Source organism: Pomacea canaliculata, linkage group LG2 (genome assembly GCF_003073045.1).
Source record: "Pomacea canaliculata isolate SZHN2017 linkage group LG2, ASM307304v1, whole genome shotgun sequence".
Lineage (NCBI taxonomy): Eukaryota > Metazoa > Mollusca > Gastropoda > Architaenioglossa > Ampullariidae > Pomacea > Pomacea canaliculata.
In genome coordinates this window covers 43,214,817-43,232,560 of record NC_037591.1, presented here as the reverse complement: position 1 = coordinate 43,232,560, position 17,744 = coordinate 43,214,817, and the positions used below count along the sequence as shown (strand labels likewise).

Here is a 17,744-nt window from a genome sequence, read left to right as displayed (position 1 = left end):
CTCACTCATCCATACACTCAGAGTGACTCACTTCAGTACGATCACCTCACTCACTCACTCACCCTCATCCACCATCCAGACCGACTACACGGGGATTCAACTCACCAACTCACTTCATCATCACTCATCGGATGCACTGGTCACTCACTATCAACTCCACTCAAACTCAACTCCTCAACTTCCACTTTCACTCACTCACTCACTCACTCACGCCACTCACTCACTCCTCACTCACTCACTCACGTTCACTCACTCACTCTCACTCACTCACTCACCCTCACTCACTCACTCACTCACTCGGACTCCACTCAACGCTCACTCACTCAGGTCTCACCACTCACTTCACTCACTCACTCAGCGAGCTCACTAGAACATCCACTCACTCAACTCACTCACCACAACGTCACTCACTCACTCTCACTCACTTCACTGAGCTCAACTCACTCACTCAACTCACTCACTCACTCACGCAACTCACTCACTCACTCACATCTCACTCACTCCCTCACTCACTCACTCACTCACTCACTCACTCACTACTCTCACACTCACTCATCACTCACTACTCACATCACTTCACTCACTCACTCACTATACTCTCACTCACCACTCCACTCACTCCCTCCTCACTCACTCACCATCACTCCTCACTCACTCACTCAACTCACACTCACTCAACTCACTCACTCACTCACCCACTCACTCACCACTCACTCACTCACTCAACCCAGGTCAACTCACGCTCACCCACTCACACTCACACTCACTCACCTCACTCACTCACTCACTACTCACTCACACTCACTCAACTCACTCACTCACATCACACTCATCATCACTCATCACTCACTTCATCAACTACTCCTCACACTCACTCACCACTCACTCACACTCACTCAACTCCTCACCTCACACTCACTTCCTCAGCACCTCACACTCACTCACTCACTCACTCACGTCACGTCAGCACCACGCTCACCTCATCACCTCAGCCTCAGGCTCACTCACCACTCACTACGTCACTCCAGCTCACTTCACTCCACTCCACTCACTCCTCTATCATCACCACTCACTTCACTCACTCATCACATACTCACTCACTCACTCACTGCACTCAAACCGCCAATCACTCACATCACTCACTCTACTTGTATTTGCCTCACTCACCATCAACTCAAACACTCGTAGCGTCACCTACTACCTCATTCTTCACTCTATTCTTGACATTCACTCAACTCCATCACTCACTCACTTCACTCACCTCCTCAACTCGTGACTCACCAAAGCGACATGCGAACTGGCACTGCACTCATCACTCGAGGAACTCACTCTCACCACCTCACTCACTCACTTCACCAACTTTCACACTTCTATCTTCACTGCACTCACTCACTCCTCAACGTACAGATCACAGCTCACAACTCATAAGCTCATCACTCAGACTCCACTCAACTTTCACTCCTCACTCACGTCAACTCGTCGAACGTCCTCACTCCTCACTCAGACTCCGGGTCACCCTCCTACACCACTCACTCACTTCACTCACTCGGAACTCACTCCCATCACTCACTCAACCACACTCACCCAACCCATCTCAGATTCAACTCGATGACTCACTCACTCACTTCACGTCACTGACAGGCTGAGGCATACTAGCTCACTCACTCACTCATCAATCACTCACTACTCACCTACTCACTCACTCACTTTCACTCACTCATCCATCACTCACTCATCACCTACATCACTCATCACTCACATGCGCCAGCTCACACTCACTCACTTCTCACTCACTCACTCCACTCCACTCACTCACCTCCTCCACTATCACCTCACTCATCATCACTCACTCACCTCACTCACTCATCACTCACGCCACTCACTCACTCACTCCACTCACTCAACTCACTACTCACGTCACTTCACTCAGCGTCTACTCATGCTCTTGGAACTCACTCGACTCACTCGACTTGACACCACTCTATGACTCACTCACCACTTCACTCACTGCACCCTCACCCTCATCCTCACCTCAGTTCAGTACTCACGCATCATCACTCATCACTTCACCATCACTTCACTCCCACCTCATCATCACTCACCCACCACCACTCATCTATCACTCACTACTCACTCACTCATCAACTCACTCACTTCACTCACTCACTCATCACTCCACTCATCACTCCACTCACTCACTCACCTCCTTCACTCCTCACTCCAAACTTACGTAACTATCACATATATCACTCAACTCGACTAAACTCCTCTACTCACGATCACTCACTCACCCTCATCAATCAGTCACTCAGCTCACTCACTCACATCTATTCTTCTCACTATACTCAATCACTCACATCATATCACCCACTCACCCACTCACCACTCACCCTCCAACTCACATCATCAAAACCCTCAACATCACCAATCCATCTCACCTCACCTTCAGATCACTCACTCACTATCACTCCCACTCACCTCACCGTCACCACTCCAACCTCATCACTCCTCATCCACTCACATCACTCTCTCACGTCCACTCCACTCACTACTCACCACCACTCACTCACTCACTCATCACTCACTATCACTCACTTCACTCACCGTCACTCACATCACCACTCAGCGTCACATCACTCACTCCCCACTCCTCACCACTCACGTCTCACTCCCACATCACTTTCACTCAACTCCTCACTCACTCACTCCTCACATCACTAACTCACTCACATCACTCACGTCACTCCCCTCACTCCACTACTCAACTCACTCACACTCATCCTCCACTCACTAACCTTTGCAGTACATACCTCAGCTCACTCCTTTCCACTCACTCACTTCACTCACCTCACTCACTCCACTCCGCCACCTCCACTCACTCACTCACTCACCTCCATCACTCCTCACTACCCACTCACTCACTCCAGCTCAACTCACTCACATCACATCACTCACTCATCACTCACTCAGTCACGTCACTCCACATCACTCACCTCATCACTCACTCACTCACTCACTCCTCATCACTCAACTCACTCATCACTCTCACTCACTTCATGCATTCACTCACTCACTCATCACAAGTCCTCACTACTCCACTCACATCACCACTCAAACCACTCACTCACTCACCACTCACGACTCACTCACTTCACTCACTCACTCACTTCACTCACTCGACTCACTCACTTCACTCACTCACTCTCACTCCAGCTCCTCACTCACTCACTCACACTGTCACACTCACTCACTCACTCACCACTCACTCACTTCACCTCATCACTCACCTCACTCCTCACTACATCATCACTGCACTCACTCACTCAACTCACTCACTCACTCACCACTCACTCACTTCACTCAACTCACTCAGCTCACTCACTCCTCACTCACATCACTCACTCATCACTCACTCAGCTCACTCACTCACTCACTCACTCATCCACTTCACTCACTCACTCACATCCTCACTCACTCACTCACCTCACTCATCACTCACTTCACTCACTCCTCAACTCACTCACTCACCATCACTCACTTCATACACTCACCACTCACTCACACTCACTACTCACTCACTCACTCACTCATCACTCACTCACTCACTCACTCACTCAACTCAACTCACTCACTCACTCACTCACTCACTCACTCACTCACTCCACTCACTCACTCCACTCAATACTCACTCACTCAAACATCACCACTCACCACTCGCTCACTCACTTCACTGGCTCAAACTCACTCAGCTCACTCTCACTCACTCACTCACTCAGTGCGAATCACTGAACTTCCAGTCACTCCACTCACTCACTCACTCCACTCACCTCAACAGGGCTCACTCATCACTTCACACTCAACTCACTCCACTCACTCCACTCACTCACTCACTCACTCCACTCACTCCCTCACTCACTCACTCATCAACTCCACTCACTCACTCACCCACTCACTCACTCCTCACTCACAACTCCTTCACTCACTCATACTCACTGACACATCACTCACTTCACGGTGTGCGACTCACTCACTCACTCACTCACTCAGCTCTACTCATTCTCACTCACTACACTCACTCACTCACTCACCACTCTCACACTCACTCACTCACTCACTTCACTCATCACTCCTCACTCACCTCACTCACTCACTCACATCATCACTCACTCACTCAACTCACTCACTCACTCACTCATCACTTCAACTCACTCACTCACTCACTCACTCACTCACTTTGTCCTCACTCATCTCAGCTCACTCACGTCACTCACTCACTCACTCACTCACTCACTCACTCACTCACTTTTCACTCACTCACTCACACTCACTCACTCACCTCATTCACTCACTCACTCACTCACTTCACTCATCACTTCACTCACTCACTTCACTCACTCACTCACTCACTCAACTCCACTCACTCACCTCAAGCTCACTCACTCACTCACTCACTTCACTCACATCACTCACTCATCACTCCTCACTCACTCACGCACTCACTCCACTCACCACTCACTCACCACTCATCCTCATCACTCACTCATCACTCAACTCCACTCACTCACTCACTCACTCCACTCACTTCTCACCACTCATCATCCAACTCATCACTCACTCACTACTCACTCACTCACTGCACCACTCCTCCTCACTCACTCACTCATCCTCCACTCACTCACTCACTCACTCACTTCACTCACTCACTCACTCACTCACTCACTCACTCACTCATCCTCACTCACTCACTCATCATCAACTCACTCACTCACTCACTCACTCACTCACTCATCAGCTCACTCACTCATCACTCACTCACTCACTCAACTCACTCACTCACTCCTCACTCACTCACACCAATCACCTCACACTCATCCACTCACTCACACCTCACTCATCTCACTCACTCATCCTCATCACTCTTCTCACTCCTCACTCATCACTCACTCACTCATCACTCACTCACTCACTCACTCACTCACTCACTCACTCACTCATCACCTCACTCACTCACTTCACTCACTCACTCCACTTCACTCACTCACTTCATCACTCCACTCACTCACTCACTCAACTCACTCACTCCTCACTCACTCACTCACTCACTCACTCACTCACTCACTCACTCACTCATCAGTCACTCACTCACTTCACTCACTCACTCACTCACTCATCACTCACTCACGTCACTTACTCACTCACACTCACTCACTCACTCATCACTCACTCACTCACTCACCACTCACGTCACTACTCACTTCACTCGACTTCATCACTCACTCACTCATCACCTCACTCACTCACTCACTTCACTTCACTCACTCACTCACTCACTCACTCCACTCACTCACTCACCACTCACTCACTCACTCACTCACTCACTCACGTCACTCACTCACTCACTCACTCACTCACTCACTCACTCAACTTTTTTATTTGTCACGTCAGATTTGAACACACCACCTTTCTGTCTTCAGACCTCCTCTTCACCACCAGCTATACAGCCGTTAGCAAACAACGTGGCTAAAGTTTCGTGAAGAAGTCAAGTTCGCCGTTTACAAACAATGGACATATCCGCTGAACCGAGACGCACACGTCCCCAGAAAACCGGTGACGTCATCGACAACGAGGCTGCTGTTAACGAAGATGCTAGTGCACCGACGGACCACGAAACACCCTGCTTACTGTCCCCCTAGTACCTCCACTGCCAGGAACAACACACGTCACACTCAATGGAGTGAACAAGATCCGGAGTGAACAGACGGCAAACAACCTTACCGATCCTCTCCCCTCCAGACATCATTGTACGCGTGGTCAGAGTTGCCTGCCCATTCAATGAGGACATCGAAAACGGACAACAGTACCCTACAAAGAACACCAACAAGAAAATAAGTGACAAGATGGCCGGGTCCTCCACAGTTCATGCGACAATTGCCTATTCCCATAATGTCGAGGACTTTGTGTGGACGGCAAGACACAGCAAGACAAGGGAGAGAATAAGTTTCACTGGACCCAGTGACTAAGCGACACGAGGTGTCGTGCTAACGGTCACCAGGACACAGCACGGACTCACCCGTGAAAATATTTCACATCTTCAACTGCGACATCGACGGGTTTGCTCGTGAAAACACGAATCCTGGCTTTGTACAAAGCATTAACGTGTTTGTTATTGTGTCTTACAGACATTGCTGACGTCTCCAGCAGTACACTGCAATGTTCTCTGACTTCCAACCGATACTTCAGTCCTGCCCTTCTACACTTACATCGCAATTGGAAGAGCTGCCGGCCGATATCCTTCTTTTGTAGTACAAAATGTATTTAATAAGTTTTTGCATAGACTGCAGTGTACGGTTGGACAATTTGATTTTATTGCAAATTTGACACCGAGTTTAACGAGACAAGTTCGGGACTAAACCCACAGATGAAACGCAGGGTTCGGCAGACAGACCAGGAGGAGAATCGATCCTCGGCCCAGAACCGGTATCCGCTGTGGTGGTATGGGTGCGGGCACTAGGAGGACAAAGAAGACTAAACAGATAAGTGGGTTTGTGTGTGTGTGTGTGTGCTGCTTCCACCATTTTTGTAAGTCTATGATCATGTTGAAAGCACAGTTACATCTGGACTTACCAGGCTACCACAGAGACGTTAATATTCGAATACCACTTCTACCTACCCGCAGCGTTCTCATGGCAACCTACTATTTCTACCTACGCATCTGGTTTTGTAACATCATTTCTCATCTGTCCATCTCTCCCAGAAGCACATTTTCCGAAGTTCCTCGACCATCTCACCGGAACATGGAGATGAAGCTGAGTTTGTAAGGTGCCAGTGACAAATCACTGTCAGTGTGACCCCAGCTTTCATGCTCGTTGACCAACGGTGACGGCCACCAGTTCTGTCCATTTTTTCACGGTTCCTTCAAAGCCCCATGGGAGTTTAATCACACCAGCGCTGTCCACACTTTCATGTATCCTCCTCCCTGTATCTTTCCTCTTCTTCTGTATTCTCTTCCCACTTTCCTTATGACTTTGGGCCATCGTGGTGTTTGATTCCCTGTCCCGATTTAAAACAAATGATATCCACGATGGTTCGCCTCTTAGAAACCGAGTGAGACAACGTTTGCGTTTCTTTGTGGAGCTGTGTCGAACCTTTCAGTCAGATGTTCCGAAATTGTTGTAAAGGAGACATGCAGGACATATAAGTCACAGGGCAGAGACATTCATTTCGTCCCTTTTCAGTTCGGAAAGAATTACTGCAGCTGATATAAATTACATCAAGCCTTATGAAAACTGATATTTAAAAAGCCTTGTTTGTGTTACTACTTCATAGCAGCTCTCAGTTCGCGCTTGGCCCGGGAATGTTTGCAGTCTTGTAGTGACAGAAAAGCTCTTTACTTAGGAGCCTAGGGAGCCAGTAAGATGCCAATGTCACAGTTTTAGCCCTTACTCAATGTATCATCATCTGTTATTTCCTAGATCGCAGTTCATAATCCAGCTTACCGGAAATTGGCCGGCTGGTCATGAAGCCTTTGTTGAAGCCGATAGGAATCATTCGATGAGATATAAAATCTGGAAGAGATAATGGGAACTTTGCCAGGGTCGAGACTGGAACTGTTTTCCCGTCAAACAATGTTTCCTAAACTACAGCACCCTTTCCTTTCTTTAGCAACCGTAGGTGAGAGAAACAAACAAATGTTTAGCTTAGTCTCGGGCGATAATTCTTTCAATCAACACACTATTTCGAGTACAGCTCTTTGACAGCGGGGCCCCCCCCCCCCCCATCGTTATACACTTTTTAAAAAACATTTTCTAGAGAAAGGAACTGGAACACTAATTCTCATTGTGAAATCTTCTGAATGCTAAATAAGTTATCTGGTCGACTAGCCTCGTTCTGGTAGATCAGATCCCCATACTAACCCCAACACTAGCGGCTTTTTTTTAATTACCTTCTTTTCCGTACTTCCCACCCGGCTTAGCCCTCTTGGTGATTTAAGCCTCAAATTATGGAGTATGATCAGTAATCAGTGGGCGTAGGAAGAAATGTTCGGCGTTGGGGGGGGGGGGCAAACTCCCTGCTGACAGTGAACGGCGTTCGCACTCGCACCCGGTGTGACCGTCTCCTCTCTACGTTCCCCTACCTTTCTTCTGTTCTTTGCTCTTGTGAGGAATTACGTCTCAAATATTGGGGGGGGGGGCAAAAGGATATTCCTGCCCCCCTGTATTTTCCTTGTGGGGGGCGGCTGCCCCCGCTGCCCCCCTGGTTCCTACGCCACTAATTTTGAGTTTAAATTTAATTACCGGACCAAGCCCTATATTGTGGCGTAGAGGTCATTTTCCTACCGGTGCAGATATTCTATTTTACCTTTCAAAAAAGAGAAGAAATAGAAACAGAGAACCCTTTTCTTGCTACACGTTTGATGTTTTCCTGTAGGCGCGTAGCAGCGACCTTTTTCTCGAGTGAGGGCAGTGATGGTGGTGGATTTGAACTTTAGTGTACTAATAGTTCGAGTTGTCAATGAAGACAGTCGTTTAGTTATTTTTTCTCTCGTTTTTCCTCTGTTGATGTTCTGTTTGTTTTGGCCTGTTGCAATGTTGTAGTAATTATAGATAATAGCAACCGATTTGTAAACATATTACTGTTTGGTAAAAGCAAATTTACATCACAGCTTAATGCAAGGGGTCCGTAAAGATCGTCTCCCTCCTCCGCCCCTGGAGCGTACTAGTTCTGAGTGTACCACCATGACCTAATAGCATTCACATCAAAGTGTCAAAATGGCAGTTAAGAGGCCGAGTTTATTAAAGCAGGATACATCTATGCCATCAGTAACAAACACATCTATTCGATAAACGTTCATTTTAAATGCATCGAAAATTTACAATAACTACAAACATCAAAGGACTCTCGGCACGATGCCACTCTTTCGTTGGCCCTCAAACATGGGTGTGACCCCCTGACTTCCATTAATGGGGACTATGATGTATGAGACAGACTCAGGCTTCACTACATCGTGACTGCTACAACGGGCCGTACCTACACTGTTTCAGTCACTGCCAATTACCGCGATAAGACGAGACATACATCAATAAACGAGCACGATTGCCAACAATATTAAACAAATGCCTCAAAGCTCGTCTCCATCGCTGCCTTTCCTTGACTGACCTGCCTCGATAAAAACGCCCTAAAAAGGGGCAAATACTTCCAGTCTTCAAACTGTTGTGTCTTGTAAGTAAAAATACACCAACAAATAAAACTGTTTCAAAAATAATATACAGAACAACAAATAAAAATGTTTCAAAAATAATATACAGAAACAATAACTGAAGAGGAGTAAGTGTAAATCAAGTTCTTGATGCAGAGCGCGACACCTATAAAAAGGAGACAATAATATCGTCCCGACAATGAAAGAATCTCGAGCATCAATTACTGACAAGTCGACCCACAAAACTATGAATATGGAACATGACACCAAAGGGACTATTTACCTGAAAGACTATGCCTACGTGGCTATATCCACAAAGATCCAATTCTTCGTGTCCTACTTGACTTCCATATATATATATGCAAATGAGCTCACGTGCAAACACGCGTTAATGTGCATCCGCTCATCCTCGCGAACAGTATGCACTATGTAAACTAATAATAACAACGATGATGACGATTGATTGATTGATGGGTGGATGGATTGATTGATGATGATGATGATGATGATGGAGACTTCTTGTGATTCCCCTGTTCCCCTCTTGTGATATTTGCAACTTTGTTTTTGATCACCATTTTTTTTTTACATGTGATCATTTTCTTTGCATTCAGAGATTCTGAAAAAAATTATGTTCACTTTATTCAAAGTCAATATGAAGATTAAAAAAGCAAAAATACATAGCGACCAGGGAATGAGATTCTGGACCTCGTGTGCTAATGCCACAAAGAGACCGTGTTACCACTTAGGATTAATGATAAGTTCTCAAGAATGAGACCATTACAACAGTTTAAAACCATCCAGGTGTCCTTAAGAAACGTCGCGGTAACCATCAATGCTTTCCATAAGAATTATCATGGCTTTTTCTGTAAGCCTTCCTTCTTGACTCCTCAAATAGATGAAGAAAAGTTTTAGGTAAAATATCTGCTTAAAGTATCTGTATCACACAGTAGAAAATACATTTCTCAAAGTTACTTGATGATCTCCAAATATTTAAAGCTAAAATAAAAACTCTATGAACCCAGCTAAGTAAGCTGTTTTAGGGGCTAGAGACATAATAACACTGTACACAATTTTAATTGAACTGAACACAAAAAAGAGTCAGTTATCTCAGTTCCGCGCAAATCTCCATCTTCCAGAGACTGGAAATTGTGTTGCCTTTGGTTCCGATTCGTCAATGGCCAGGCTTGTAAGGGTTGAATTCATCTTTCTTCAAGGAGGCTAGAGTGTGGTTCACCACTCGATGGTGGGCTTCATCAGCTCGGATAGCCAGAATGACATCTCGCAACTTGGCGTTCTCCTGAACATAAGGTGGTGATAAACTGTGATAAAGCTGAAGCTCCTCTACAACTTATCAGGCTTAATTAATTGACACACTGTGCTGAAAATATTTTTCAGACCTAACACAACTGCTACTTCATCTTGGACAAAAACCAATACCTGGCAGTTAATTTGATAGGACGGACAAGAAACAATATTTTTTACTACAATGAAAGATGTCCATGCAAAGCGTATTAAAGTAAGAGCATAAAGCACACAAAGAAGAGACTAATTAAGTTCCTTTCAAGTGCGACTAAACCCAAATCACAAAAGTAGGGTATATTTCAATCCTACATCAAAAAGACGAAAAAAAAAAAAAAAACAACAACAAAAGAGCAAAGTCGGATTTACGAAATAATGCTTTACAAGAATTTATAAAGTATAAAAATACTGAAATTAGATGGTTTTATAATCGGCAGAAACCAAAATCGTACACCATGGAGGTATTTGACCTCCCATATTCCAATCACCAAAGCGGAGTAAGCTTGCACAGTTTCTGGTTGTAGGACCAATTCAAGTAGCAAAATGTTCAAAAGTTTCAAAACTAGTAAAAAATATTTGACGATCATGGATTAGCTTCGTCAAAACAAAAGGAAAAACAAACTCACAAGTGATTTTTTTCATAGATGTGCTGACTTTCAAAAATGGGTTTAGTTACACTTTTCAATTCTTTTTCTTTAAAACTAATAATCATCATTCAAGTTACAGCTGACTGAAAACCTCATGCAAACTTTTTCTCTCAGCCACCTCCACCAATACTAGCCTCATCATCCTGATATAAAAATAATCTGATAACCTCACCAAATACAGCTGTACTAAATATGTACAGATGGATGTACTTGTTACATCAGGACTGCTGTGAAATAAAGTAATAAAAACTTCAGTGTGCAAGTGACGCAGTTCACCTACCGGTAGTCTCCAATAGTTAATGGCCACAGGAGGTGCAGGTAGCGTTTTCCAGTGGATTATTGAGCCATGTTCCATATCCTAGACATATATATACACACATGGTTAATACACGTATAAATATACTTTGTATTATTCAAATTTGCCTTTACTTACCTCTGTATCACAATTATACAGTCCTTAGAAATAAAATCAATGAAAAGCGATCTGAAAATGAATACGTTTAACCATTTAACCAAAAGAAGGAAAAATTTGCTCTCTTGTCTTCAGAACGCTGGTCTTTTTTATTATGCATAATTGGAATGAAAAGAAAACAATGTGTGACTAATCTACATGATGTGGTGAGAAGAAATAACATCTCTGATCTCACACACATTTGGATCACAATTGTTGCATGGAAACATGTTGCTATTATTAACTAAATAAAGTGGTTTGCAGTGAGTAATTAGAGAACAAAACAGTACAAATAAATGGGTTTTACTTTTGCTTCTAAATTGGTTATGAAGAAGATGGTTCTCTGGGCTCTCTTCCTTTTTGGATAGCTCTTAGAACATGATTTACCTCTAAACACTTAAAGCATGCTTTGACATCTTGAAATCTGATTTACCTCTAGGCACTTGGAGTATGTCTTGACAGCTTCCTCCTCCAGGTAGCCCACAAATCGATGACAAAATCGAGGGCTAACTGCATACCACACGAAGAACATTGTAACAAATACTCCTGAAACAAGAATAAATTATTTTTGTTCTGAATTTCTCCTTTTTCTCTCTTTTTTAACTTTCTTTCCCCCACACATAAATGCAAGCATATGTACATGCACACAAACACTCCTAAAAACACTTGCACCTGTACAGTTGCTTACCTTGTACACCAATAACAGACATTCTAAACAATGTGGAGGGTTGTTTAAGTTGTAAAGCAGTCATTAAATGCATCCTTTCATTTTCAGCCTCCTCTGAAAAAAATCAGTTTGCAATTTTATGACATGAATAAAATATGAATCACAAATAAAAGAACAGTTTCTCTAGGTATTTTAACACTGAGTGCATTCCAGTTCATGGACTGAATGTTACATTTTTTACCAAACTGCTGACTGACCCTGGCTGAAGCTCTCAAGGATTTATGATCACATCCTCTTTATAAACTGAAGTTTCTTTTCTGCAACTAATTCTCTCCTTGACCTTACCTAAGAGAGTGTGGATCCACCCGTGGTCACGCTGCATCCAGCGCAAGGATTTCATGTGGCGCACCATGGCTGCCACCATGCCAGGCACTGCAGCCACTGTCTCCAGGAAAATAATGCGACTGAAAAAAATAGAAGAAAAAAATATAATTAAATTGATAAAATATTTTGGTCACATCAGAGGTGAGATATCAAGGAGACTACGACATTTCTTTCATAGGGACCAGCTAAGACTAATGGATACTATATAATTAGACTTGCAACACAACACAACTTTATTAATCCATAAAGACAATTACAAATAGTGCTCAAATGACACATATTGACAGATAAATACATAAATATAAATTGACTGCAGTGAATAAGTTTTCTCTCTCTCCACACAAACACAACAACAACAGTATAACAGCTGATGCACTGCATTTGGTCACCTCTGGCCAACACATCATGGCAAGTTTAATTGATCAAGTGTATGGAACGTGGAATAAATGAGTTGTGGTGGCATGGTGATATTGGAACAGATATTAACAAGGAAGACAAGACTGTTCCTGTTCCCAAGGGAGAGGTTTTGGAACCAAGAGAGAAAAAGTGATGAGACTTAAAATGACAGATAGAAAGATTAGTGAGATGACAGAGCTAACAGAAAGATTTGAGTTCCCATAGGTGGTACAGGTGTTCCAGCTCTAATGGAGAATCATAGAAGTGTTGATATCCAATTTATCCAATTTAAGCTGGTTATTAAAGATAGTATATAACTATTTACAAGAGCTGACTATCTCGATGGCATCATCATAGATCGTACTGATGAATAAATCAGGTTTATTCATCCTAAGGATCAATTACCTTGTCTTTGAGGCATTCAAGACAAGGAAATGTTCATCAAACCACCATAGGAAATTGGAAAGACTGCTGATAGGAATGTGTACATTATCATAAAAAGCGACAGCAGTGTCATCAGCAAATTTTATAAGAAAGCTCGTATCTGTTGTGCTTCTAGAACTGTTAGTATATCATATGAACAGCAGTGGAGGCAAGCAGCAATCCTGAGGGGAACCTTTACAACAGAATCTGAAAGAAAACTGTTAACTGTAGTCAAAATGGGAAATGCATAGTTAACGTAAATTTCTTTCACTGTGTCTTCTAAATTTAGCAACCCTTTAACATCAAAGACAACTCTTCAAAAGTAATAAGTAGTGCTGAACTCACTTTAACCATTTTGCATCTGTTCTTTGACCAGTTTTAAATCCAGAAAATACGTCAAAACAGCCTCGCAGAGTTTTGACAGTGATAAGTGCCAGCTGTAAAAAAATAATATTAAGTCCATTACTGGTCATAGGAAAAGGAAATTCTTCTATAATCCTGAACTACACATCCAGTTTAGACTAATAACAATTCTTGATAAATGACAAATACTTGTGACAGAAATCAGCAAAACATTTGCTTATTGCATGGTTAATTAAATGAGTAATCTGCATAAAGAATGTAATGCATAATAAATTTTGCATGCAAAAGATAAGTAACAGGTTGTAAAAACTCTGCAATAACTGTACTTAAAATTGCACAAAACTGAAAACACACTACAAATACAACACTAAAAAATGTCAAATAAACCAAGAATCCTTTTGGTTTTTAAGTAGTATAGTTTTCATTCTTTTGATTATCAAGTCCATCTAGTCATTTCTTGGAAATATTAGCAGTGTGTACAGTAAAATGAATTAATAAAAAGAAACTAATCTGTTGTATATCTGCGTATATTATAAATAATCATCATCATGGAAATGTATAGCACGCAGCATCGCGACCAAGATAGATCACACTCTCTGTATGTAGGATGGGGGTGCATGTGTGTGTAGGGGGATATTTATGGATGTGTTTGTGCATGTATGCTTCTGTGTAAGGGTAAGAGATAGTCTGTTTAAAAAATAGACACAAAGCCTTGTAATATTTCTTTAAATAATTAACAAGTGTGTTTACTCAGTTGCACCTTACCCTGTCAACAATGCCCTCTGGTGGTTTATGAGTCACTTTAACATCATGAAGCTGGTCCTCTGTCCTGTAAACATCAGAAATCTCTTTAGATCATTGCAACCGGTTATTTGCTTTTTTTAATGAAAAAAAATCTCTTCAATCTTATACTTTGCTAAAATAAAAATGTAAAAATGAGATAATTTAACACTTAGCTGGTTAAATCTTTACTTAATTATCATTACCTTCTTAAAATTTCACTTAATTGTCTTAGATCAATTAGTAAGGGTAAACAAAGAAAGACAATCATTTTAAAATATTAAAGAAAATCGCAAGTCGTTGCCTCCCTTCATCTGCTGTCCGCATGTAATGGTTAACTTGCGCAGAGACGTTATACCCAAAAGTCTATGACTTGCGAGACCAGTCACTGTATGTCACTATAATTATTAAGTCCGTACTTCTGATTCCTTGAAGGATATGGTGTGCAAGACTTGGTAAAAAAGATTATGAACAGAATAGCTTGGATTTTATAAATCTATCCTAAAACATATTACAAAATCTGATAGAACTGTCTTGTAAACAAGTGTATACCATATGGGATGGGGCATGGCGTAAACTCCCATTGGTGGTTCTTCATTTATGTGACCTTGAGCCCCCTGAACAGACTGCTCTCCGTCGACTCCAGGCACGTTCTGAACGCCCTGCACTTGCTGCGCTCCTTGTTGTGACCTCTCCCCTTCCTCGGCGACCTTCACCTTTCTTTCGGACTTGTTTCTAACAGCATTTTAAACACAACTGTTAAACTCAGCTTCGAACAGAGCTAAAGCTACCGTTAATTTTGTTTACAAAACTGTTTTCTTTGAAACGTATATGATTAACGTTATATAATAAAAAATATTAAACCTTCAAGTAAAGAAAGAATTAATTAAGTGATCCATCATTCCGTTATTATAGTGAGCAATGAACGACACCTCTGTGCTATGCATTTTCTACCTGAAATGTTCCAGATGTCCTGGGTCAGGAATTTTATCGAATTTGCCTTCTCTGTAGTCTTTAATATTTTCCCGAATCTCTCTCTGCGTCGTTAAATGTCGCACCTTTTACATTGGAGAGAAGTAACATAATTAACGATGTATATAGTAATTTTACATATAGAGAAATATGTCATATGTATGAGCATCTGACCACGAACCTCCGTTTAAAGACCAAAATGCCTATTTAACTATCAGCTGTTCTATAGTTTCACAATGACACAGATCAATCGCTGGTGAGATCAAACAATAAATCAGTTATCAAATATGATTTAATGACTGAACGCTTATACATATATATCGCCTACAGGATAGATGTGCCACTTTTTAATTTAAAATTATTTAATTCATTTAATTCATTATACCGAATCAGTCGTTGAATAATCAAACTGTCTTGCTTACCTGAGGTGCAACAGCGCAGACGAGTCTCCCAACTGCTGGTGCAGACGACAAATTTAGTTCCGCCGCACTGATAACTATTCTCGACGCACAAAGTGTGCGTGCACTAGATCGTAGAAAAATGGTGGACGACGACATGATAAGAAATCTATCACCCAATAGTGCACAGTAAATTGTGTAAGCGCACGTCTACTTGACCGTGTGTCGTACTTGAGTAGCTGTACAACGCGCGGCACCCGCCTGTGACTGCACTCTTATAGCCTCGGCTAGTGGAGACTTCAGGATGTGCGCATGCGCACAACCCACCATAACGCTCGTTCGCGATACATAACACTCGCAATGCAGGAAATGTGTAGATCAGTCATAAACTTCGGCTTCTGCGCTCATCCGAGTAAAGACATATTTTCATATAATCAGATGTTCTTGTCGTTATCTTTACAATAATAATTAGATGTCAAAGTGAACGTGCGAAGTAATGTGACGTCACTGTAGGCGCGGCGTCCGATGGACTCAAGGTGGGTACGTACTTGCATCAGCGTACAGATCAGTGACTGCTGAAATCTGTGAGCCGATGTCATCATCACACTTTCTACCCTAGCTCTGTGACCCTATGTCATCATCACACTTTCTTCCCTAGCTCTGTGACCCTATGTCATCATCACACTTTCTACCCTAGCTCTGTGAGCCCATGTCATCATCACACTTTCTACCCTAGCTCTGTGAGTCTATGTCATCATCACGTACACTTTCCTTGGTAGCTCTGTGACCCTATGTCATCATCACACTTTCTTCCCTAGCTCTGTGAGCCGATGTCATCATCACACTTTCTACCCTAGCTCTGTGATCCTATATATGTCATCATCACGCTTTCTTCCCTAGCTCTGTGACCTTATGTCATCATCACACTTTCTACCCTAGCTCTGTGAGCCTATGTCATCATCACACTTTCTTCCCTAGCTCTGTGACCTTATGTCATCATCACACTTTCTTCCCTAGCTCTCAAGGTCTTCTTCATAATATTTGTAGCTGCACACAGGACTCCCGAGGACTAGCACTGCCCCCGGGACAAACGACCTCTCTGCTCTCGGGGCCCATTATGATTGTAAATTCTTACGATTCAATTGTCAATATCTACATTTCATTCAGTAAAGTAATATAGACAGTAAACATTAAGACAAGTGCACCAGGATATCTACACCACTCCTTGAACATAGAGCTGTTTACAAGTGAGTGCAGATTAGCAACTGAGGAAAACTGATAGTAAAGTACCTCACTCCATAGAAAAAAATCTCCAGAGTGAGTAATGTTATGTAACCTTTCTTTAAAAGACAGAAAAGGAGAGAATAAGGAAGAAAATTCACTGACCAAGGCCAGGTCCCCTTCACAGCCGGGGGTCCGGGTACACTAGTCACCAGACCCCCTGTCCTCCCACCCCTCTCGACAGGTCTGGTTGCACGGAAACAAGTACGAGTTTACAAAACATTTCCAGAATCAATAACAACATTTTTCGAGTTACACTCATTCTTCTTCAAATCTTTTCCAAAAAAAAAAAAAAGTCACAGTTGCGGACGAGTGTTTCGACGTATCAGATCATTTAAAATACCGAAAAATCCTAAAATAGGCGTCGGAGACGTAAAAAATTTTTTTTGAACAAATATCCCAAAATTATTACAATGAAATAGGGGACCCTCTTTGACTGACAAGGAACTCATAGTAAATAACAATAATAAAAAACGTTAATCCTTCA

At 42.7% G+C, this 17,744-nt stretch overlaps 1 protein-coding gene across 1 annotated transcript; it reads right to left on the bottom strand.

Moving 5' to 3' along the window:
* Positions 1-8,775: 8,775 nt before the first annotated feature.
* On the bottom strand, positions 8,776-16,675 carry LOC112557845 (alternative oxidase, mitochondrial-like). Its single transcript, XM_025227924.1, has 10 exons — positions 16,001-16,675; positions 15,561-15,664; positions 15,159-15,341; positions 14,592-14,655; positions 13,809-13,900; positions 12,606-12,724; positions 12,282-12,374; positions 12,027-12,139; positions 11,423-11,500; positions 8,776-10,493 (listed from the first exon to the last, which is right to left on the bottom strand). Exons 1-10 carry the CDS (start codon positions 16,133-16,135, stop codon positions 10,368-10,370), a joined length of 1,107 nt encoding a protein of 368 aa, XP_025083709.1. The 5' UTR covers positions 16,136-16,675; the 3' UTR covers positions 8,776-10,367.
* Between the last annotated feature and the right edge of the window lie 1,069 nt (positions 16,676-17,744).